At 40.1% G+C, this 25,810-nt stretch overlaps 1 protein-coding gene across 1 annotated transcript in view; it reads right to left on the reverse strand.

Moving 5' to 3' along the window:
* Positions 1 to 25,810, reverse strand: part of LOC145408771 (uncharacterized) — a 159,209-nt gene that overhangs the window by 102,265 nt on the left and 31,134 nt on the right. Inside the window, exon 7 of the mRNA XM_080279422.1 lies at positions 4,213 to 4,331. Within this exon, the coding sequence (XP_080135548.1) occupies positions 4,213 to 4,331 (119 nt within the window). The remainder of the gene's footprint in view (positions 1 to 4,212; positions 4,332 to 25,810) is intronic.

Genomic DNA, 25,810 nt, shown 5'->3' on the forward strand with positions numbered 1-25,810 from the left:
TTATTTAGTTTTTCTTCGTAGCTTAGGTCCCTTAAGCTTGATATCCATCTTGTAGCGGCCCTTTGAACTTTTTCAATCTTGTCTATGTGTTTTTTGAGATGAGGACTCCAAACTACTGATGCATATTCTAGGGTTGGTCTAATGAATGATGTTATTATCCTTCTTAGCATGTCTTCATTTATGTATGTGAATGCTATTCTCATATTTGCAAGCAGCGTATACATGTTCCGTACCTTCTCGCTGATGTGGTCAGCCGGAGATAGTCTGTTATTGATAATCACACCTAGGTCTTTCTCTCTTTCTGATGTGTATAGGGTTTTATTTCCTGAATTATAATCCCAATCAGGTCTTTTTCCACTTTTACCAAACTTGATTACGTGACACTTGTCCACATTGAATTCCATTTGCCATGTACTACTCTAGTCATGAAGTTTATTTAATTCTTCTTGTAGCTCTTTACAAGAGTCTGTGTTAGTAATTCTCCTTTGTATTTTTGCATCATCTGCAAACATATTCAGATAACTCTCATTTCCAGTGTTACTGTTTATATTATTTATATACACTAAAAACATGATTGGTGCCAGCGCTGAACCCTGTGGTACTCCACTAGTCACTTCTTTCCATGATGAGTAGTTTCCTCTTAGTACTGTTCTCATTTCTCTTTTTATGAGATAGTCTTGCATCCAACAAAACAGTTTGCCTCGAATTCCTCCTTGATGGTACAGTTTCCATAAAAGTCTTTGGTGTGGTACTGTGTCAAAAGCTTTCTTGAAATCTAAATAGATACTGTCCACCCATCCTTCCCTTTCCTGTATTGTGTTTGTTACTCTGTCATAGTAGCTCAACAGATTAGTAACACATGATTTTCCTTTTCTGAAACCAAACTGTCTTTCTGTTATCATACTGTGTTCCTCTAGATGATTTACCCAAGCTTTTCTTATAAGCTTTTCTAATACCTTGCTTACAACACTGGTCAGTGATACTGGTCGGTAGTTGAGTGGATTTTGTCTATTTCCTTTCTTGAATAAGGGGGCAATATTTGCTTTTTTCCAAATATCAGGTAGTTTACCTTGACTCAAGGATTTCTTGAAAATTAAAAATAATGGTTTACTTAACTCCTTTGCACATTCTCGTAGTACCCAACATGAAATTTCATCAGGACCACTTGCTTTCCCTCTGTCTAATCTACTTAACTCCTCCTGTATTACTTTTTCTGCTATTTGTATATCTGGTAGTATGTGTGGACATGCATGTTCCACATAGTCCCTCTCAATTTTTTTTTCTTCTGTAAAAACTAATTGGAAATTCTTATTTAGTGCTTCACAAATATCTTTCTCTTGTGTATAAGTGATTCCCTCGTCCGTAATGGATTGTATTATATCTTTTGCTTTGGTTTTGCTTCTGATGTAGCTGTAAAACAGCTTTGGTTGATCACTACTTTTATTTATTATATCCTCCTCAAACTGTTTTTGGGCTTCCCTCCTTATTCTTGTATAATCGTTTCTTGCCTGTTTGTAATTATAATACGCCCTTTCACTATTGTGTCTTCTGTATCTATTCCACAACAAACCTCTTCTTTCTTTTGATTTTTTACATTCTGTATTGAACCATTTCTGTATTTTCTTATCTGCTTCTTTGTGCCTTGGGATGTACTTCTGGACTCCTATTTCATAAAATTCACAGAATTTTTTATATACAGCATTTAAATCTTGTCCTCTAAGCTCATTTTCCCAATCAACTTCTAAGAAATACTTCTTTAGGTCTTGATAATTTCCCTTTTTATAGTTTAGGCTCTTTTTGTAACTGTCATTGCTGTTAACTATGTCATATGCTATCCTGAGGTTATAATTTAGTACTGCATGATCGCTTTTGCCGAGTGGAGGGTGATATATTAAACTGTCAATATCATTTTTTTGCCTAGTAAATATTAGATCTAGCACTGAAGGTACATCAAGTCCTCTTTTTCTGGTGGTTTCCCTCACATGTTGCGTTAGGAAAATCTCTTGCACGAGATCCAGGAGCTTTTGGTCCCAACAGCTTTCTTGGCTAATTATATCTAGAGTATTATATCTAGAGTATTCCAATTTATATTTGTATTAAAATCCCCAGTTAGTATAATTCTATCCGATTTCTCTTCCATTTTATGTAGTAATTATCTTAAACTCTGAATTGTACTCTCTGCCAGGTTCTCATATTCATCTCTTTCCCATGTGTTTGATCTGGGTGGCATGTACAAATTGGCTACAATTACTTTCCCTTCAGATGTGTTGATCTCTACTGCAATCAGTTTTACTTGTGATGGTATATCTAGTTTTATTTCATTGACCTTTAGATTTTTCTTAGTTAATATTATAATTCCTCCTCCTTTTTTTAAATTTCTGTCTCTTCTCCATATATTGTATTCCTCTAAGTTTAGTATGTCATTGGATATCCTTGGTGTTAATTTTGTTTCAGTTAGGCATATTATTTGTGGTTCATTTTCTCTGACAATCATTCATCTCTAGTAATTTAGATACCATTCCATTCACATTTGAGTACATCAACTTTATCATCTAGTCTATATACTTGTCATGACATGGTTTTACTACCTTCTTCCTTTTTATTCCATCCTGTTTGTGTACCACTTTCGTACTTGCAATCCTATTACTTTGTAAAAAGGATTTCTTCTCCTCTTCTGATCTTCCCTCATTTTTTGTTTTGCTTCCTCCCTTTTCTCTTTCAGTAATTCCAGTTCCTCTTGTGTTAGGCATCTTTTTATCCATACATTTTTGAACTCCTCTTTTTCCATAAGATTCTTTGCATTTTTTAGTATCTCTTCCACAGTGTTTACACTCTGGAAAGTCACCTTTAGAGGTTTTGTCTTGCTTTTCTCGTATTTCCCTAACCTTTTGTGTTCCTCTATGTCTTTACCACAGATTTCCTCTGATACTTCTTTCAGTAAGCTCATTACATTTGCCATCTCCTTTTTGTCTCTTGTGATCTTGTTTTTTACTTCTTCCTCTTCTATACCAGTGATTACTATAGATTTGTTTATATCTACTGAATCTCTGACTAACTTTGGATTGTTTTGGATTTTTCACTTCCTTTTTAATGCTTTTTTCCTTCACCCTTGTTTCTAAGTCTTTCTTTACTTTCACCATTTCAGCATACGTGGTTTTCACATAATTTTTGTAGCTTTGCACAGCTTCATTCACCTGTGTTATCTTCTCCTCAATATCACTGCTCTGGTCTATAAGACTGCTTACTTGCCTAATTGTCTCTGTGTCATTTTTGAACTCTTCCATGACACTCTCGTGATTGACTACTGTACTTGCCATTTCACTTATTTTCTTCCTAAGTGTACTCAATTCCACTGTTAGTTCACTGGTGGTTGTGTCTTTCTTGTTGGCCTCCCTTCCTAGTTTTTCTATTTCTTCCTTTTGCAAGTGCATCTGCTTCTTTATTTCATCAATTTCATTTTTGAAAGCCATTTCTAGTTTGTGTACACGTTCAACCAGTCTATTGTGAGTCTCCACTTCAACCAGTTCTTGGTAGAAATCATCATTTTACTTACCTTTATCCCTTTTTTTTCCAAATTTGCTTTACTAAAGTATGTATCCATTTTGCAATACTAAAAGTACAGAGTATGTACTTACATTCCCTGTGCTGCTGTAGTCTAAACAAACCTCAGCTGACTCAGCGCATTCTTTCGTCTTGGTTCTCTTTTCTGTTTGAACAAGTCTTGTTTAAACTTTTTTTTTTCTTTTAATAATGAAAAATCATTTAGTCTAACCTGGTATAGAGCTTGACTCATACAAAGATACTAATTTAGGTAATGCCACTGGCCGTGTTGGTTCGGTATGGAGCACCGATGTCGCACGTCTGCCTCGATTGACTCCCTGTGTGTGTGTGTGTGTGTGTGTGTGTGTGTGTGTGTGTGACATAATTATGTGAGAAAGTGAGATAAATGCGTGGAAAGCAAGCGTGAAACATGAGAGGGAGAGAGAGAGAGAGAGAGTGAGAGAGAGAGGTGGGGGTGGGCGACTAGGGACGGAGAGAAAATTACTAATAGGGTTTAAATGGCATGCTTATAATAGGCAGCCGACATACAGTCAGGCAGAGACATAGAGACACCCTACCACAATACAGTTACTTAGCATTCTGCATTAGGGATAATGGAACTCTTCACTGCCACCACCACAATCCCTGCCCCAACTACCACAGGGAGCCTACACGAGGTGGCTTTGCGCATCATGGGTGGAACAGCTGCGGCGTCCACCTGAGAGTCAAACCTCTTCCTATTTTCCTGCACCTCGCCGTGGGAAGGACCTGGATTCGACCCCGGAGAAGTGCTGCTTAACAAAAGGAGGCACCAGATCCTTACACCAAGCATGTGCTGAACTTTACTTGTAGGACATAACCATAGGAGCAATTTTTTTTTTTTAATGCGAGGAAGAAGGAACCAGAGGCCATGAGCCCGCAGTAACAGTTCCCTCCAAGAGAAAAACAAAATACAATAGAGAGCCAAATTCAAGATCCGATCATTTTGAGATGCCTGGACACATTGCGTTTGAAAGACTGGAGATCATAGGCAGCAGGAAATATAGACAGAGGGAGACAGTTCCAGAGTTAACCTGTTGCATAAATGAAAGACTGGGAGTAACGGTTAACTCTTGCATTAGAGAGTTGGACAGAAAAGGGATGAGAGTTTGCTGCCAGATGGGTGCTACACACCCGTCGTAGAGGTGGAGGAATGCAAGCAGACAGTTCAGAGGAGCAGTGACCATAAAGTAGCGATAGAAAAGAGATAAAGATGCAACAGTGTGGCGAAGAGACAGAGGTTGAAGGGAGTCAGTAAGAGGAGGAGAGTTAATGAGACGAAAAGCCTTTGACTCCACCCTATTGAGAAGAGCTGTATGTGGGGAGCCTCCCCATACATGAGAGTTGTACTCCACACAGGGGCGGATAAAACCCCTGTATAGAGTCAACAATTGTGCAGGGGTAAAGAAGGAGCAGAGTCAGCTTAGCACACCCAATCTCTTGGAAGCAGATTTTACAAGAGATGTAATATCATCTTTCCAAGATAAGTCCCGAGTAAATGAAACCCCAAGCATGTTCAAGGATGATGCAGGATTAAGCTGAATATTATTAAACATTAGTGGGTATACCTATATTAGATTTTGTCGGGTTGTTAGGTGTAAGAACTGAGTCTTAGATACATTAAAAACAACCATATTATTTTTACCCCAGTCAGAGATACGAGCCAAGTCAGACATTAGGTGTGCCATAGCCTCATCCCTTGTTTGTTGAAGTAACTGTTGAGATGGGCGTTGCAGGAACCGAATGGAAAGGTGAAGGGTGGAGTCATCAGCGTATGAGTGGATAGGGTTAGATGTACAGCTTAGAAGATCACTGATGAATAAAAGGAAGAGAGTTGGTGATAGGACAGAGCCCTGAGGAACATCACTGTTGATAGATCTAGGAGAAGAACGATGGCCGTCTACAACAGCGGCCATAGAACGTCCAGAAAGGAAGCTAGCGATGAAGGCACAGATAGAAGGATAGAAACCGTAGGAGGGCAGTTTGGAAATTAAAGATTTATGCCAGACTCGATCGAAAGCCTTTGAGATGTCAAGTGCAATGGCAAAGCTTTCACCAAAGTCCCGAAAGAAGGATGACCAGGAGTCTGAAAGGAAGGTGAGAAGATCGACAGTGGAGCGTCCCTGACGGAGCCCGTACTGACGATCGGAAAGAAGGTTGTGATAGGAAAGATGCCTTAATATTTTTCTATTGAGAATTGACTCAAAAACTTTTGAAATACAGGACGTTAAAGCAATTGGACGATAGTTGGAGGGTTGGGAGTGGTCACCCTTCTTTGGGACTGGCTGAATGAGAGCAAACTTCCAGCAAGAAGGAAAGGTACAAGTTGACATACAAAGGCGAAAGAGTTTCCCTAGGCAGGGTGTAAGCACAGAAGCACAGTTCTTGAGAACAACAGGAGGGACCCCATCAGGCCCATATGCCTTGTTAGTACTGAGGCCAGTGATGGCAGAAAATACATCAGCTGAAGAGATTTTAATGTCAACCATGAGGAAGTCAGAGGGGGGAAGTGATGGAGGAACAGCACCGGAATTGTCTAAGGTGGAATTGGAGGAGAAAGTCTGTGCGAAGAGATCTTCTTTATCAGTAGAAGAAATAGCTACAGATCCATCAGAGTAGAAAAGAGGAGGGAAGGATGATGAGGTAAAGTTGTTAGAAAGATTTTTGGCAAGGTGCCAGAAGGAGCAGGAAGAATTCGAGTTGGAGAATTGAGAGCATTTAGTATGGATGAAATTATTTTTAGTAGAGCGAAGAACAGACTTAGCACGGTTCCGGGCAGAAACGTAAAGATGATGTGATTCAGGGGTGGGTTGGCTCCGGTACCTTTTGTAGGCCCTCTCCTTGTTGCGTACAGCATTAGAACAAACGTGATTAAACCAAGGCTTTCTTACATTAGTCAAAGGATATGAGAAAGGAATGTATGCTTCCATGCCTGAGAGAATAACCTCCGTAATGCGCAAGGCACACTCAGATGGCTCCCGGCCATGGAAACAATAATCATTCCAGGGAAAATCAAAGAAGTACTGCCTGAGGGCCTCCCAGTCCGCGGCTCTAAAATGCCACAGACAACGTTTCCCTGGAGGGTCCACAGGCCGTACCAGAGTGATAGGACAGGTTAAGGTAATAAGGTTGTGATCGGAGGAGCCCAACGGAGAGAAAAGATTAACAGAGTAAGCAGAAGGATTAGTTGTGAGGAAGAGGTCAAGTATGTTGGAGCTCTCTCCAAGGCGATCTGGGATACGGGTAGGGTGCTGTACAAGCTGCTCTAGGTCATTAAGGATAGAAAAGATGTAGGCTTGTTCACCAGGTGGATCAGTGAAAGGATAGGAGAGCCAAAGGTGGTGGTGAACATTGAAATCTCCTAGAATGGAGATTTCAGAGAAAGGAGAAATGGATAGAATGTGTTCCATCGTAGAAGTAAGATAGTTGAAGAATTTATGATAGTAGAATTAGGGGATAAGTAAACAGCACAGATATATTTAGTCAGAGAATGACAGGAAAGCCGAAGCCAGAGTGTAGAGAATTCAGAAGAATCGAGTTCAGGAACACGAGAGCAAGATAAGTCGTTCCGTATATATACACAACAGCCACCTTTGGCTTTGAAATGAGTATAGAGAAAGTAGGAGGATACAGAAAAGGGCTTGCTGTCAGTTGCCTCAGACAGCTGAATCTCAGTTAGAAAAAGAAGGTGAGGTTTAAAGGAGGAGAGGTGGTGCTCAACAGAGCGAAAGTTAGAGGAAAAGCCGCGAATGTTGCAGAAATGAAGAAGAGAGTCAGACAGTGGTTCCAGGCTCCTCGAGTCGTCACCGGGAGAGGGGCGGATGGTGGGGGCATTTATGGTCCCCCCCCTGGGGACTCCGAGGCTTGGTGATGAGACGCCATAATTTTTGACTTTTGGAAAAGGAAGTGTAGTGTGTACTGTGCATGTAGTTTGGTGTAGATAGTTAGAGAAATTTCTACTGGAGAGCATGCTGGCCTACTCTCTGTGTAACTGAGACACTGAAAAAGTTCAGCAAAGGGGGATGGTCAGGAACTAGTCCTGAGGGCTGATGAAACGGGAGCTCCAGCACTCCCTGTCATCAGCTTTCCATCCACCTAGGGAGTACTGCCCTGCTCGACTGGTGCTACAGTCTACTCCTGACTTACTGGTGGACGACGGGTCAGCTCGACCATACAGACCGAGGTGAAGAATCAGCAGCAGCCACATCAACAAAACAACAGCAACAAGAACAACAACAATGATAAATACGGGAACTCCTACCACAACTACAACTGCACCATTGCCATACCTACTACAAACATTATCTAAAAAAAGAAGCGGTGCCAAGGCACAGCAAACCCATCCCCGGCAGTCATTTTAGTGCTGACGGGCAAATACAACAGAATATCTAGTCAAAGATGTCACATATCAAATTTGGAGTAAATCGGGTGAAATTTGACGATTTTATGCCCATTTAAATCTTAGGCCCGAAACACATGACATTGACCCCCCTTACCACTAACTGGGGGATGACCCCCCTGATGTAATGAGGCATGTTATAGGATGCAGATTTGAAAGATACACCTTTAGGTTTTGGTTTCATGTCGATATGACGAATTGGAAAAGAGTTATGGCGAAAAATAAAAATACATTATTTAGGCTTACAGTCTGGGCCTTTGCCCAGTTTGGCCCAAAATTTTATCAGGTGATCAAAACGTAATAGTCCATCATCCCTGTAATTTTAGTCAAAATCGCAACAGTAGTTTTCGCTTAAAGTTGTTAACAGACAGACAGACAAACAAACAGACAAACCGAGTGAAAACAATACCCGTCCCCTAGCCCCTCCGGGGCGGGGATGGGTAACGAGCGAAAACAATACCCGTCCCCGAGACCCTCCGGGTAGGGGACGGGTAATCACACCCACAATTACCACAACCACCACGTTTCTCACCGCCACATCCACTACAAATGCACACCACTTCTGTTAAGATCCTTAAGGCTACTGATCTGGCATCGTTCCATGACCTTTCATGTTTCAAAATGGAGTAGAAATCTGATTACCGCGCGTTCCTCCTTAACTGGAATCCAGTTGCTCAGAACTAGATGATAAAAAAAAAAAAAAAAAAAACTAAGTGTCCATGTAGTGCCAGGAATAAAAGTTGGACCAGTGTTCCACTTCGTGTACTTCACACTTGGGGCATGTCCGTCACTTTCCTCCCTGACGCGTCATACCGTTCCACTTCACAAAAATAAGTCGATTCCGCTAGTTTCTTCCTTGATGCATCATTTCTTCAACTTCGCCTATTTCACACCTAGGTCAAGCCAGCCACTTTCTTTCCTGACGCGTCATACAATTAGTGTTATATATGGTTAATGAAACAAACCAAGCCTGGCTCATCTAAGAAAGATAATCAGTCAAGGGAAAGTGTGAAGTGGCAGAGGGGACATATTAAGCGAACTATTGTCCACTGACAGACCGTCCATTTGCTTCATTGGTAGTTGTCTACTCTGTCCATTAATTTTCCTCCCTAGGTAAAGTCACTCCAAAATCAAGTTACTGAAGACCAGATGATCTGAAAAAAAAAAAAAAAAAAAAAAACTAATCCCATTAAATATAAATATTTACATATTTTAAAATTATGTATTTATTTATTAATGGATTCATTTGTCACATGTGAAGACGGGCCCACAGTCCACCAAATACCTCACAACGATTGTTTCTCACTCTCCTCTGCTGCCTTATATTTCAAAGCTGAACGGGGGTTGGTACGTTTCTCTACCTATTGATTTTTTTAATGAAAAAATGTGATTGATAAACCACAAATACCGCTATCACAAACTAACAAACCTTTTGTAATCCCTCTACAACCACAACTACCACAACTACTACCATTACCACAGTTACTGCAACCACCAGAATCTCTGCTATCTCACACAACTCCAATTACATGGCGTAAATGAACTGTATAAGGCAACGGCAGCTCTCTCTCTCTCTCTCTCTCTCTCTCTCTCTCTCTCTCTCTCTCTCTCTCTCTCTCTCTCTCTCTCTCTCTCTCTCTCTCTCTCATCATTGTACCAGCATAACCAGTCGGGATTACCTGTCTTATTTCTTTGATCCTGACATGAGAGAGAGAGAGAGAGAGAGAATTTTACTCTATCATTACCATGTATAAATGATATTCTGATGAACTGTCACCTACAGACCCCACATATTAACTGAATTATTCCATTCATCTATATCTCCGTCCATCTATCTGTTTGTTTATCAGTCAGTCTAGTTATATAACTGTCTATCTAATGTCATGTCTGTCTAATTGTCTACCTATCTATCTATAAGTGTCCCACCCAACACCCTTAGGCAAGGCCATTTTTTTTCCTTGGAACACGAATTTTTGCACAATGGTAAAACTACTCACGCCAAGTTACAAACATAAGACCTGCGAGGGTTAACCCTCAGAGGGAGAGCAGCCTCCAGTGGCCTCCGCCAAAGCCTTCCTGCGCGACTTCGGTTTTCACTGAAAGAACATGTTAGTTTGCCTACTCGTAGATGTTAATGCAGACCATATTTTGGAAAAATTGGAACCACAGAGGACTGTCCTCAAAGGGGAGTGGGCGGCCTCCTAGTATCCTGGCAAAGCCATGAAGCACCTACGTAGATTTTAGCGCAGGAACACGAAATTTTACATAGTTATAGGCGTTTATCATGACCACGTTTTAGGCAGGTTGGGACCCTCTATGGCCACCAACTATGGGTGGGGGTAATGAACTGCCCCCAGGGAAAACAAAGCCATAGATTTTAGTAAGCAAACGAATTTTACTACAGCGGTAGACCTTCATCCAGACCACAGTTTAGAGAGGGTGGAACCTCTTTGGTGAGTCGGTCCTCCGTCTCCCCAGCGAATAATTATTTCTTTTCTTTTACAATACGTAGTGGGAGCGAGGATATCAAAAATGTCCTTTTCTTACTCTTGGCTGCAAACCTTAGTGATCAATTAACGCAAATGTAACGATGGCTGATATATGATGCAATGGGAAGAGTGGCTGCATGGAGTTAATATGAAGAGACCTTCTGGAGTGAAGATGGATGATGAATAAGGCTATGCACTTCCATGTCATTGTTACTGTACATTGATAGAATGATAGTTTGTACAAACTATTACTTCTTCATAGTCACATTTCAGCATATGACACCTCTGCTTGTTAAGATAATAATGCCTTGTTTTCCTTAGGTAATGTTATATGAAATCGTAATCGATTCCAACTTTTGTGTGTGGAATCGTAATCGTAAATGAAGTTATAATCTTCCTAAATACTCGAAATCATAATCGAATCCATAAATGATGGAATAATAGCCTGTCTGCAACCTACCTTCTTACCTACCTGCCTCTTTTCCGTCCTGTATGTCTACCTGCCTGCTCCTGGCTACCTACATACTTACTTACCCACATACTTACATACCTTCCCACCTCTCCAACTTCCTTCCTTCCTAACTACCTACCTATCTACCTAATGACAGACCCACCGACCTGACTTCCTACCTAACTGTCTCTCTGTTTGCCTGTCAGACTGCCTGCTGGAAGAGATGGAGGAATATTTGTTTCATTAATTGCTTGCTTGAATTCGTGAATACCGATGCTACTTTGTGTGTGCAAAATTATACAGCAGTACATACAAATATATAAACATATAAACACACACACACACACACACACACACACACACACACACACACACACACACACATAACAGACACACACACACACACACACACACACACACACACACACACACACACACACACACACACACATATATATATATATATATATATATATATATAAATATATATATATATATATATATATATATATATATATAAAACAGAACGGAGGAAGGAAGGAAAAACAAATGGGTAAAAAAAAATAATCCATACACCAGATTACTGGTGTCCTCCGTTCATAAAATATCTGTAACAGTTAGACTTGAACAGTTGTGGGTTGAAATTTGGAGGAAAACAACTCTGGGGAAGCGAGTTCCAGAGAGATCCAGTTCGGGGAATGAAAGAATTCTGGTAGGCAGAAGTTCTGCAATATGGTTGAGTGACATTCCAGTCATGAGCGCTACCAGATGCCCGTGTAGCACGAGGGAAGGCATGGAGAGGTGGCACCATGGACGCAACTTCGTCTGAGCATTTGCCAAAAAAATATCTGTAGAATAATGCAAGGAAGGCAACATTCCTTCTTACTTGCAGGGGAGGTAGTTTATATGTAATGGCAGGGTTGTTAATGATTCTAACAGCTTTATTCTGAATTTTGTCTAGTTGTCTTAATGCAACCTCTCCACAACCATTCCACAAGGGTGAGCAATATTCAAGCTGAGAGCGCACATGACTCTTATAAATTATAGCTAACTGCTCATCGGCGAAGAAGTTACGGACTCTGTACAATAATCCAAGTTTCTTTGAGGCGGTTTTAGCAAGCGATCTGACATGAGAGGTCCAGCTGAGGTCACTGTTAAGTGAGAACACCAAGAATTTCAATACTTTTGGAGATGGGAATATTAGTAGCACTGAAGGTAATGTACGAATCTGGCAATATCTGTCTATTAGTAAACTGTATATATTTAGTTTTACTAGCATTAAAAGAGACAAGGTTGTTTTGTCCCCATTCACTGATTGTAGATAGATCTTGATTTATGGAGATGGCTGTACTGCTTTGAGAGGTAGAGATATTAGACTTTGTAAATGGATGTCTGAGTGTGTATGAACTATGTAGTGTTGAGTCATCTGCATATGAGTGAATGGGATTGTGAGTGACAGATAAGAGATCATTAATATGAACTAGAAATAGGGTTGGCGCCAGAACTGATCCCTGCGGCACGCCAACATTAATTGAGTGGAAATTCGAATATACATCATCTACTTTTACACTTATTTTCCTGTCACTAAGAGAAGAAGAAATCAAAGGAATAAAAGACGTTAGTCCATAGCAAGGGAGTTTGGACAGCAGGGATCGGTGCCATACTCTGTCGAAAGCTTTAGAGATATCAAGAGCTACTGCATGAGTTTCTCCAAAAAGATCAATTGATTGATGGATGGTGTGAGTTAAGAGATTGAGTATGTCAATGGTGGATCTTTCGTGGCGAAAACCGTATTGTCTATCACTAATTAAGTTGTTCGATGCAAGATGTTTAACAATATGCTTATTAATTAAAGTTTCAAATACCTTACCAAGAGAAGATGTGACAGCTATTGGTCTGTAATTGGAGGGGTCAGACGAACTTCCTTTCTTCGGAACTGGGTGGATATTGGCTTCTTTCCATGAATTTGGGAATAAAGAAGTACGTATGCATAGTCTGAATAATTTAGCTAGAACAGAGGCAAGTTCAGGGGAACACTTTTTCAAAACAATTGGCGGAATTCCATCTGGGCCTGGAGCTTTGTTGGTAGGTAAATTGTCTAGGATGGATTTAACGTATCTGGTCTGTATTTTAAGTGGGGCAGTTTCGGGAGAATCAAGTTTCAGTACTGAGACATTCTGGCTGGTATCATCTATGGTAGAGTTTCTGGCAAAGGTACTGGCAAAGATATCTGCTTTCCCACGTGGGTCATTTGTAATATTGCCGTCTGAAGATTTTAGTTGGGGAATGGAAGATGACTTGTTAAAGTTATTATTGAAAGAATTAAGAGTTGACCAGAATATTCTATTGTCATTAGGGTTGTTAAGTAGTTTTGATGCTTGCTTTTGAAGAAAGTTTAATTTAGATAGATTTAATACAGCTTTTGCATGATTTCTAGCAATTTTAAATGGGAGAGTGATTCAGATGTTTTTGATTTTAAGTAAGAGTTATATGCTAATGACTTTTGGGCTGTTGCTCTGGCACAATTGCCATCGAACCATTTTGGAGAGTTTGATCTTTTAGTGAATTGTTGACTTGGTATGAATACCAGCTAGTATTAAGTCGCAAATGTGGGACTGGGTAGAATTGGGATCACTAGAGAAGAAAGACTGCCATGGAACATCAGCAAGATAATTTCTAAATCCATCCCAGTCTGCCCTGTCAAAGTGCCATCGGGTCACCCTGACAGGTTCAGAATGGGGAGGTGTAGGAGGGTTAACTAATGAGGCTTTGATGAGATTGTGGTCAGAGGATCCAAGTGGTGACAGTACCAGACGCCTTAATCCTACGCGGGGTGGCCACAAACAAATCTCCTCCACGTCGCCCTGTTCCCCGCCATTTCATTGCCCTACTCCCACCTCACCCCCCTCTCTCTCATATACCTCTCCACTCCATCCCTCCTTCTCATTCTCGGCCTCCCCCTCCCTCTACCCCCCTCCACGTCACACACATACACTCTCCTCGTCAGTCTCTCACCCTCCATCCTCTCCACATCGCCAAACCACCTCAGGGTTTTCCTCCTAACGCTTCCTATCACATCCACATCCAAACCACAACGCTCCTTTATATCCTCATTTGTTAGCCTGTCTCTCCATGTGACTCCACAGGCTCCTCTTAAATAACTCATTTCCTCTGCTCTCACTCTTGACTTGTGTCCTTCCAACAACATCTAAGTTTCACTTTCATACGTGTGAGTTGGTATCACAATACTGTCATGTAGTAACTTTTTCACTTCCATGCTCACTTCCCTATTTCTTATCATTGCTTTCAAGGAACCAGCAACCTTTCTTCCTTGTTGTACCCTTTCAAGCACTTCACCCTCCAAACTTCCATCCTTACTCATCACACTCCCCAAGTACTTAAACACACTCACATTTTAAATTTCCTCACCATCCAACCTCACTGTACATTCACTGACTTTACCTCTCTCAAAGACCATCACTTTACTCTTCCCTACATTCACCTTTAGATTCCTTTTCTTACACACTCTCCCAGACTCATCCACCAAGCCCTGCAGCTCCCCTTCGTCTTCACTCAACAACACAGTATCATCTGCAAACAACAGTACAGGGAGTTTCCAAACACTACCCTCTCTCACTAGGGCCACTCCAGCATCCACTGCCCCACCTTGTTTCTCTTTTATTACCCCATCCATGTACAGATTGAACAACCATGGAGACATGACACATCCCTGTTTCAACGCAACCTTCAAAGAGAAAAATTCACTCAGTTCACCATCCACATGCACTGCAGCCTTAGCACCATCAAACTTACTCTTCACAGCATTCAACAACTTCCCATCTACTCCATATATTCTTAATACTTTCCAAAATCCTTGTCTATCCACCCTGTCATATGCTTTCTCCAAATCCATGAAGGCCGCATACAACTTCTTTCCCTTCTCTAGAAACTTTTCCACGAAAGATCTAAGAATGAATATCTGATATACACAACCTCTTCCCTTCATAAAGCCTCTCTGTTCTACTTCAACTAATTCCTTTGTTATTTCCCTATCTCTGTCAGTAAGTATCCTACCATAGAATTTTCCTATTATACTAAGAAGACAAATGCCCCTATGATTACCACACACTTCTTTTTCCCCTTTTCTTTGTACAAGGGAATAATTATACCTGACTTCCAATCATCCGGGACTCTACCTTCCTCCCAGGCCAATCTGCACATCTTCCACATCCATTCTACTACTATCTCTCCCCCATGCTTCAGCATTTCACCACACTCTCCATCAATTGCTGGGGCTTTCGCCAATTTGACTTTCTTCACTGCTTCCACAACTTCTATCCTACTGATTTCTTCCTATCTTCTCACCTCCCTCCTTCTCCCAGCCATTCCCCAGCCACTTATACTCACATTACTTCCATTCTCTATGTTCAAAAATTCCTGAAAATGTTCTCTCCATCTACTCACCTTTTCTCCTTTCTCCACTAGTAATCTACCATTTATATCTTTCACTCCCCTACTAACTTTACTGCCACCCTGTCTTACTGTCTTCACCTCTTTCCAGAACATTTGTTACAGTCCCTCCACTTTACAGTCAAATTCCATCCAAATTCCCTATCCACTCTCTTCTTACTCTCTCTTACTAATCTTTTCTCCTCTCTCTTTCTTTCTACATATAACTCTCTCTTCCACCTCTCAACTTCTTCCACACCCCTATTTCTCATCCATTCATTGTACGCTTTCTTCTTTTGTGCCACAGCCTGTCTCATCTCCTCATTCCACCATGCTGTTCCTTGCACCCTCTTCCGTCTTCTCTTCACCCCACACACCACATCACATGCTGTACATATTCTTCTGTGAACATCTTGCACACACTTTCCACGTCCTCCATCTGCTCCAATTCATATTTGCCCAATCGTTCCTCTACTTCTCTCTTACATTCTGCCTTTTTCTCATCCTCTTGTAGCCTTTCCACTCTCCTTGCAACTACTCCTTCCCCCCGTCCCTCCCTTCTTCTATTTCTCCATCTTACTTGGATCTTGATTCTGGCCACCACCAAGTAGTGGTCAGAAAGTCCACTCCCCCAACCTCTATAAGCTCTTGCATCCATTACACAACTTCGCATCCTCTCATCCACACACACATAATCAATCATTGCCTTCCTTTCATTCAGTTCACCACCCACCCTTCTAATCACTCGCCATGTGTACATGTGGATCATTTTGTGCCTGAAGAGGGTATTGGCTATCTCCAACCCCCTCCCGGCACAAATGTCCACTAACTCAGTGCCATTCTCATCTATCTCAGCAGGCACACCCCACTCACCAACCATTCCATCCACCATCACATTCCTTACTTTACCATTCATATCACCAATCAAAAACATTCTCTCATTCCTTCCAAACTTTTCCTAGCACACCTCCACATTCGTCCAGAACTCTTCTCTCACTCTGCATGCACGATCTTGCGTTGGCGCATACACACACAATCGCCCACATTTGTATTCCAACTTTCAATCTTACTTACACAATCCTTGAGCCAACTGATCCGTACTCTTTTATGTTCTTCTTGCATCTTTTACTCACAACAATACATACTCCTTCCGATGCCCTCACATTCTCACCTACTCCTGCACATATACCCCATCCATACTCTCATTCTCTCACACTCTCTCCTCTCCATTTAGTTTCAGTTACTCCACATACATCCACTTTTGCACCCTCAAGCACCTGGACAATCTCTCTTTCACCTCATCATTCGCCCCACTTACATATATATATATATATATATATATATATATATATATATATATATATATATATATATATATATATATATATATATATCCCCTCTCTTGCTTCCGGCTAAAGTGTGTGTGCTTGTGTGTGTGTGTGTGTGTGTGTGTGTCGGTCATGCTTCCAGCACATGATCAGAGGTGTTTGGCATTCTTGATTATTCTGGACTAGGGGATGTGTAATTGTCTCTTCATGGAGAACTTCAGACATACAGTAACTACCTGTTTTACATATTGTTACCTATAGCTATACAGTATAGCTACATACCGTGGTTACATATAGCAATGTTGCATAATATATTATGCCTTCAGTAGCAGGTATTCGTGGTGGTGGTATTTTTCCTGGTGGTGCTGGTTTCTCGTGGTGATGCTGAATTTTCGTGGTGGTTGTGAAATTCTATCGTAGTGATTTTGGTTGTGGTAATAATGACGATGCTCCTTTTTCCTTCTGTCTCCTCAAAATCTTTCGTCCATATTGCTGTCTTCCTCTTCTCTTTGTTTTCTCTGTCCTTAACATGGTTTATTATTATTATGTGGTAGGTGGGGGTGCTCGCTGTCCACTCACTCGATGTAGTGCTGCTCTCGGGTGTCTGCCCTTTCCTCTCACTCATCCTCCTTTCCTTCCATCCTCTTCTGTCATTTTTTCTTTCATTCTTTCCTCGTCCTTCTGCCTACGGGTGAGTTTACACTACCTCTTCTGTCTGTCTTTCTTTCATTCTTTCCTCTTCATTCTGCCTGTGGATGACCCTACACTGAGTGAGATGCCAGATCGTTTCCTGTACACCAGGAAACCATTTTCCACTCTGGGTGGTAACCATATAACCAGTTTTTGGCGCCTGATGGTTTAGTGGGTAATTACGGCGCTCCAATCGGATTCAGCCGGTGAAGGTTTATATCCAAGGGATGGTTGGGGTTTATTGCTTACGTAATGCCACTCAGGGATGAGTGAGGAGCCCCAGTCTCCTACGCTTCTCATGGGACATTGTAGATTGGATAACGAATTATTATTATTATTATTATTACCTTACCTTACCTTACCATAGTGCCAGTCAAGTGACGTTGGCGACCATGGAGCGCCATTCTTCCCTCCCATGCGCCACTCTCACACTATCCGCCATGCTCCATCTTCCTTCAATGTCATCTAGGAGACTGTACATGTACTTAAGTCTTTGTTTGCCTCTTGCCCTCGTACCCTCCACTCTTTCCAACACACAGTCACTCTCAAAGCCTTTGTCCCGTATGACATGGCCTAAGAGTTTCAGCTGTCTTCTTCTGATACACTTCAGTAAACTTCTCTCAGTACCCGCTCTTCTTAATACATGCTCGTTTGTGACCCGATCTGTCCAAGGAATTCTTAACATTCTTCTTATAAATCACATTTCCACAGCTTCTATATTCTTTTTCATCTTTTGGGTTATCGTCCATGTTTCGCATCCATAAAGCAATGTTGACCACACGAACATTTTAACATCCTCATTCTTATCTCCAAACTCATACTCATGCTAGTTAAAAGCCCGTTTAATTTCCTGAAGGCAGCTTTTGCACTTGCTATTCTCCTTCATATCTCTTTATCGCATTTCGAATCCTCTGAGATCAGTGTTCCCAGATATTTAAAAGTGTCTGTCTGCTTTACTTGTCTTCCCTGCACATTTATGCCCACTCTCAACCGCTCTCTTCTCTTGGTTACTCCCACTGTCTCCGTCTTCTTTTGATTAACCTTCAGGCCTCTCCTGAGACATGCTTCATGCAGTGCATCTACCAACCTCTGCAACTTTTATTCCAAATCAGCCACCAAAATTGTCATCTGCATATCTTATATTCTTCATATTCCGTCCCCCAGTACTTATTCCAGCCAGTTCTTCCAGATCTGACATACACTTTTGTCCATACACGGAAAATAAATCTGGAGACAGGACACATCCCTGCCTCACTCCTCTCCGTATGTCAACCCAATCTGTCTTCTGGTCTTCTATTCTTATTGATGCCTTTTGATCCCAATAAAGATTAGTAATTAATCTGATGTCTTTTCCATCCACACCAATTTCTTGTAACATATTTATCATTTCTTCATGCCGCACTGTATCAAAAGCTTTTTCAAAATCGATGAAGCACAAATAACATCCTTTTGCATTTCTATCGCTCTTTCTAGTATCATTCTCAATTAGAAAATGGCATTTATTGTTCCTTTTCCTTTTCTAAACCCATACTGTTCTTCAGACACATAACTGTCAACCTTTCTATGTATTCTATTTCTTATCACTCTTAAAATGATCTTACCTATCTGGCTCATTATACTTATTGTCCTATGTTGTTCACACGCTATTGTTCCTTCTTTCTTAGGTATAGCTATAAACACTGATTCCCTCATCATTTCTGGAATGTAACCCGTATTATAGATGCGGTTGGCCATATAGGTTATCTTTTTCTTGATGTAATCCCCACCTGCCTCCACCATTTCAACTGAAACTTGATCTTCTCCAACAGATTTTCCTTGTCTCATACCTTTGATTGCTTCTTCTATTTCCTCTTGTAAGATGGATGGTCCTTCCAATTCTCCCACGATCTCAGGTCTCTCACCTCTTCCATCGTCATACAATTCCCATCTTTCCAAAACCTCTGATATTTCCATCAATACATTTCCTTGTTTATCTCTTATTGTTGAGCTTCTTGTTGAGTTCCTCTTATCAGTGATCTCTTTCAATTTCCCATACATCCTACGTTGCAGGTGCATCAGGTCAAGTTGCTCCATTTCTTGGCACTTTTGATTCCACCATTCCTCCTTTCTCTCACTATCCAATTCTTCATATCTCCATTGATTCCCTTTACCGCATCTTCTCTCTTCCATCAGAGTCAGGATTTTCTCCGTCATCCACCTCTGCTTTGCTCTCCTTCTATCCTCATATTATTATTATTATTATTATTATTATTATTATTATTATTATTATTATTAATAGTAGTAGTAGTAGTAGTAGTAGAAGTAGAAGTAGTGGTAGTAGTAATAGTATCGTTATTGTTATGATCATGAGATTCAAAGATATCACTAAACGAGAGAGAGAGAGAGAGAGAGAGAGAGAAGTTAGGGAAGCAGGGAGGGAGGGAGATGCTTTAAACAGGGATGGATCTTTGGGGAAATAAAACAGTCTGGTAATGTGATCTGGAAGTAGGCACTATCTTAACATGGGAGCATTTTATACACTGGCTGTGTTTTGGAGATCCTCTTTATTGTTGTTATATCATTACGGAAAAGGGTATTATGTTTACTGGACTTGTGTGTGTGTGTGTGTGTGTGTGTGTGTGTGTGTGTGTGTGTGTGTGTTTAAACATTATAATTCAAACACTTTTATCTAGTTTCACCAAACATGGTGGAAGGTTAAGAGCTCAGCTGAAAGGTTGACCTGTTATTTTTTATAGCAATACTTCAAGTCACGGGCCTACTGTATGTCAACCCTCGCAAAATCAACTTAACACTTTTTATCCGATTCTGGCCGGACTTGGTGCAATGGTTCAGGTTACGGCAAGAACGAAGTGAGTCAAATTTGACAACAATCAGTCACAGGTCAAGGTCACAGGGCAGGGTCAAATTTCAACCCGAGTGTCTGTATGCCAATGAAATAACAAAGGCGTTTTTAGTTTCTGTGAGCAGTAGGTCGAAGGACAATCTCACATGGCAAGGCCAGCAAGTGTTTTATCTAATCTGGACACAACTTTGTTATATTTTTATGGTATGGTGAGAAAAAAAAGATAAATTCTGAATGCAGTGAATTAAATGTTAAGATCATTGGGATAAATCAAAGTCATGGTAACATGGCGAAGTCAAGCGAAACAGTTTCGAGCTGCTTTAGAGCAAACTCTGTGGGAAGGTTGAGTGTAAATAAAGAAGGAAGGAATCAGAATTTCACAACAATGAGTGAAGGTCAAGGTCACAGGGAAAGTCAGATGCTAAGCCTCTAGTCCAATTGATGGGCTCCCATTCTTGTTATTAATACATTCATTTTTATTATTATTATTATTATTATTATTATTATTATTATTAAGCTTCGCAATATAAATGCCTAAGCTTTTTTTTTTTTTTTTCCGTTAATATTATCCTTAGCACTTTTTTTTTTCTTTGATCTTGATGATATTACACATAAAGGTACCCTAGGGTACCTCAAGTCCTTGTACCAAGTATGAAATTATGACGACCTATTTTTGAAGCTCATATACTAATTTTCATTCTAAAATTTGCATGTTTGAAACTGAAATATCTCAGGAACTAATTGAGATACAGCTGTCTGGTTGAAAATCCTAGGATAAATATCGTTGCTGAATAATTTTGGCTTAATATTTTGCCATTTGGCCTAGTGGAAAATAACGATTTTTATCTGCACAGCTTTTCTCTCTGCAACACATTTTAGAGAAAACACAAAAGTTTTAAAGCTGTGACTTTCCAGATATATAGCTGTGGTCCCTCTTATAGTCTGAAGGTAATATGGTTACAGATGACCTTTCAGTTAGCCACTTATTGAGACAAACGTAAAATTTGAGACGCTGAGTTCATTACCGGGCTAAGCGCCAAAATGGCTGCCAAGCACCTACACGCACCAACAAGTAGCTAAACCATCCCTCTATAAGTTAGAAGTAGAAAAGTGCTGAGAAACAACCTACAAAGGGGTCAAAATCCTGGTTAAGTAGACATGTGTGTTGCGCCGTCGCGCCACTCAGCAAAAAAAACATTCTGGTTCCGCACTAGTGCTCAAGATGGGCAACTGGGTCCAGAATTCTGTCAGCTGTATGGTCGCTTTTCCTATGAGTTCAGCCTTACCTATGTTCCTCATGTCGACTCCCCGTGGTGCTGAAGCGAATGTGAGAGCATTACCAGGCTATATCCCAGCCCCTTTCCTTACCCCCTTTGAAGGTGGCCAATCAGATAGTCGGGTTGCACTGCAGCTAGCCAATAAGCTGACACCTGACAACTCCCACCAGCGGCTGTAGTGCATAGTAACTTGATGTTTGTGAAGTGGTTCGTGTTTGTTGGTGGTTAAAAACTCAGAGAAAAACATGCACAAAGTTTTCGACTTTTCAGCTGCTATTATTGTGAAAATAATAATACTTATGTCATAGAACTTTGATTTTATTCCACAGTATGACACTCCTGGGACATTATGCTAATATATTATTGACATCTTATGATGTATTTCTGTAGTTATTAGTAGGATAAAAATATTTCCTTGGCCGATCGGTCCAGCAGTGGGGGGCAAAATTATACTTCTTCACACGATATCATCATGATTAATGACAGATAGAGCAAAACAGAGGTTATTGCAATAAAGAAAGTACCATAAGCTACATTAAAAAATAACCACACATCAAAATAACACAAGCGATTACCGAGATATCAAAGTTTTGAAGTCGCCAGACTTTAAACGCATTTTCTGGCGTTTTGTACTTTTGGCGCTTAGCCCGGTAATGAACTCAGCACCTCATTTACACATGCATTCTTCAACACCTTTTCCTTCAGATGTTACTGATGTTACATAAAAAGCTACTCTAGGGCCTTGAGATCTTGTTTATATTAAACATACCTTGTCTACCATACGGTGAAGTTTCCTAACTGTGGCTACAGAACTTGGACAGGTAACTAGGTATGATTATCGCACCTACTGCTACTGTTAGTAGTGGTAGTAGCATCATTTTCACCATCATTACTGTAAGTTATACTATAATACTCGTTCAAGGATGGCCCGACCGGGGGGGGAGGGGGGGGAGGAGCCACCCCCAAGTTTGTTTCTGAGTTGGTCAAAAAATTACTGATTTGGTCAAAAATGGAGAGTAGACCTTTTTTTTTTTTTTTTTTTTTTTTTTTTTTTTTTTACATAAAAGAAGAGGTCTCCGTGAGGAAAAAATTATTTTTTACCTAAGTTTTTCTTTTTAGCAGCCACGATAGAGAAGCTGGTACTGTTTCCAGTGTGTGTGTGTGTGTGTGTGTGTGTGTGTGTGTGCAATAACTTCACAACCGTTCAAGATATCATCACAAAATTTTTCAGGTATGTTGTAGGGAAAAAAAAGGGATAACGAGTTCTACATTGGTGAAAGTAGGTCAAGGTCTGTGTGTTTGTTACCACGAAAACTTTGCAACCGCTCAAGATATCATCATAAAATTTTATAAGTGTGTAGTGGGGGTGAAAATCTAAGAGTTTTGTTTTTAATTTGTCTATATGTCTGTTTGTTAGCACGATAATTTCGCAACCCCTCAAGATATCATCACAAAATTTTGCTAGTGTGTAGTAGGGATGAAAATTTACGAGTTCGAAATTGATGAAAGTAGGCCAAGGTCAAGGCCATATTCCGAGCCGCGCTAGGTATGTATCAGCTCACGGCAGGTGTGATTTCTCCCTAGGGAGGGCCTCTACTTATTTACTGCCTAGTTTCCCTCCTGTCAGGAGAATAATCTATGTTAAAATCAAGTACCATATTAATCAATTGCCTTGACCTGGACCCCGGTCACCTATGGAACAATGACATGGGTGGGGGGGTCGGGGCAAACCTGTACTGTATGCATTCGTGCTTCTGGTCCGGTTATAAATAATTCCAAATGTCATGATCGGGTCAATTAGTTTAATCAGACTGCTAATTAATTTACGTGGTGTTTTTATTCTTGTCAGCAATAATTCAGGCCTGGGTCAAAGTTCAGGTGGCTTTAATGCATGCTATAACACAGACATCAGAAATCCTGAAGGTAATCTCTATTTATTAATTGCACGTTATCTATTCAAACATATGTAAATAGACAACACACTATTTTAATCTCCAAGCTAAGATAGACAATGATTCTCGGAAAGCATGGTTATTCTTTATACTGTAGGAATGTATATGCGATTGGCTGAATAGAAAAAATGGCTCCTATATATATAGCAACATTATTTCTAACGTAGTAGTAGGTACTATTTCACTGGTCTTAAAACCCCACAAAAATATTTAATCGAGGCTGGGCAACGCTAGACCACTATGGTGACATACCTCTGAAACAGGGTCTGGAGAAGTGTATGATCAGACAATTTGACAGGAAGGCAGGAAGGAGGATAAGATAGGAGAGAGAGAGAGAGAGAGAGAGAGAGAGAGAGAGAGAGAGAGAGAGAGAGAGAAAGAGAGAGAGAGAGAGAGTTTGGGGGGAGCCAAACAACTATGGGTTTTACATCCAGTTCTTCATATGTATTTCTGGGTGAACAGGGACCCGAGTACAAAGAAGTGCAAACATCAACAGCTCCATGGTCCTTTGAGGACTATATGTTAAAAGGAAGAGAATGCCTATGATATCTAATTCTATGAGCTGAAAATTAGGATAGCAAAGCAAAAAGGCCTTCACATCCACTAAACAATCCATCCCTAACCAGCAGGAAAAAGTAATAAAGACCGCCACGCAGAAAAAAAAAAAAAAAAAAACTGCCTTCTACACTCTGTAAATTATAAAGGGAAATTAATATTATCTGAATTAATATTATCTGCAAGAAGAGAAAAGTCAATTAATCATATTGATTAATTAACCATGGACACAATTAATTGAGGATTCGAAGCTAAACACATATCCAATTGAAATTTAAACATTGTTACTGTATTACAGCCTACCACATTTTTAGGCAGTTTGATCTATATGTTGAGAACTCTTCTGAATATTTTTTTTTCTTTTTGCTTTATTAGACTGGAAACATTTGGCAATGATTTTATAATTGGAACCTCTAGTGAAATTTGACTAGTCTTTTGTGAAGTACTTGTCACCTGCCATATTGCCATGTCCCTTAAAAATTTTGTATACTTGAATCAGATCCCCTCATAATCTGAACTTTTATATCTTAAAGAGCTTTAGCTCTTTTAAACGTTCCTCATATGGTTTGTTCCGTAATCTAGGTATCATTTTAGTAACTCTTCTCTGCACTCTAATTTCTCCACATCTTTCTTGTAATGAGGTGACCAAAACTGAGCACAGTACTCCAAATGGGGCCGTATTAAGGATCTCTGTTAGGTACGAATGACGTTCTCTGATCTGAATTTAAGTTCTCTACCTACAATCCGACTCGTTTTTTAGCTTTGTTTATTGCTTCTGAGCAGTGCTGACTTTCTTTCCAATCATTTGTTACTATCATTACTAAATCTTTTCTTGGTTTACATTCTCAAGTTCACAGAGTGCTTAAATTCTTCATTTTTACTCTCAACATTTAGAACTTTGTAACTGTCAGTATAAAATACATTTATGACGATCGAACCAAGTTAAATAGTTTATCTAAATCCTTTTGAATTATCAGCATAAGTTTGAGTATGTCCACTGTATTATCAATTTTTGTTTCACCAGGAAATTCAAAGATTTTGCTAAACAAACCTTCATCAATATCGTCAACATAGATTAAGAACAGAAATGGGCCCAGAACTTAACCCTGTGGCAATGAATATGTAACAGTGTTCCGGCCTGATTCCCTCCAGTTAATTACAAATCTTTTTTACGTCGTTCTTTTAGCTGATTTTCAATCCAGCATTGTACATTGCATCTGATACACAGATTTTAATTTTCTCAAGAAGTATATGTGTAGCTTTGTCGAACATATTCCGGAAATCAGAATAGATTACATAAACTGATTTAGTTTCATCATACACATCAATTATATAACTAAAAATATCAAGGTTAGTGAGACATGATCAGTTATTGCAGAATAAATCCTGTGGGTAATTAAGGAAATTATTTTGTTCAAAATACTTAATATTCTTATTTCTAATTATGATTTGCAACAACCTCAGCAAGACCAGCGTTAATCTAGTTCGGTGATAATTTCTGGATTGTGGTTTATTGCCGTTTTTAAATGATGCACCTACACTAGTTAGCATGCTTCCAGTCTCGTGGTACAGTGCCACTTCTTAGTGATATACTGTATTGAATATTTAAGTTAATGGTTTCAACATTTCATTATTCACTTGCTAGACTTGTGGAGATATTCTATCAGGCCCGGGGGTTTTGTTGATCATTAGATTGATCGCAAATATTATATCTCCCTCACTGATCCTAATATCACTCATTGTTCTCTATTCATCTACATGTATGGTGGAAGCCATAAGAATAGAAAGACAAAATCTAC

The sequence above is a fragment of the Coenobita brevimanus genome, chromosome 78 (assembly GCF_032717465.1).
Source record: "Coenobita brevimanus isolate Jiangsu-jjx chromosome 78, ASM3271746v2, whole genome shotgun sequence".
NCBI lineage: Eukaryota > Metazoa > Arthropoda > Malacostraca > Decapoda > Coenobitidae > Coenobita > Coenobita brevimanus.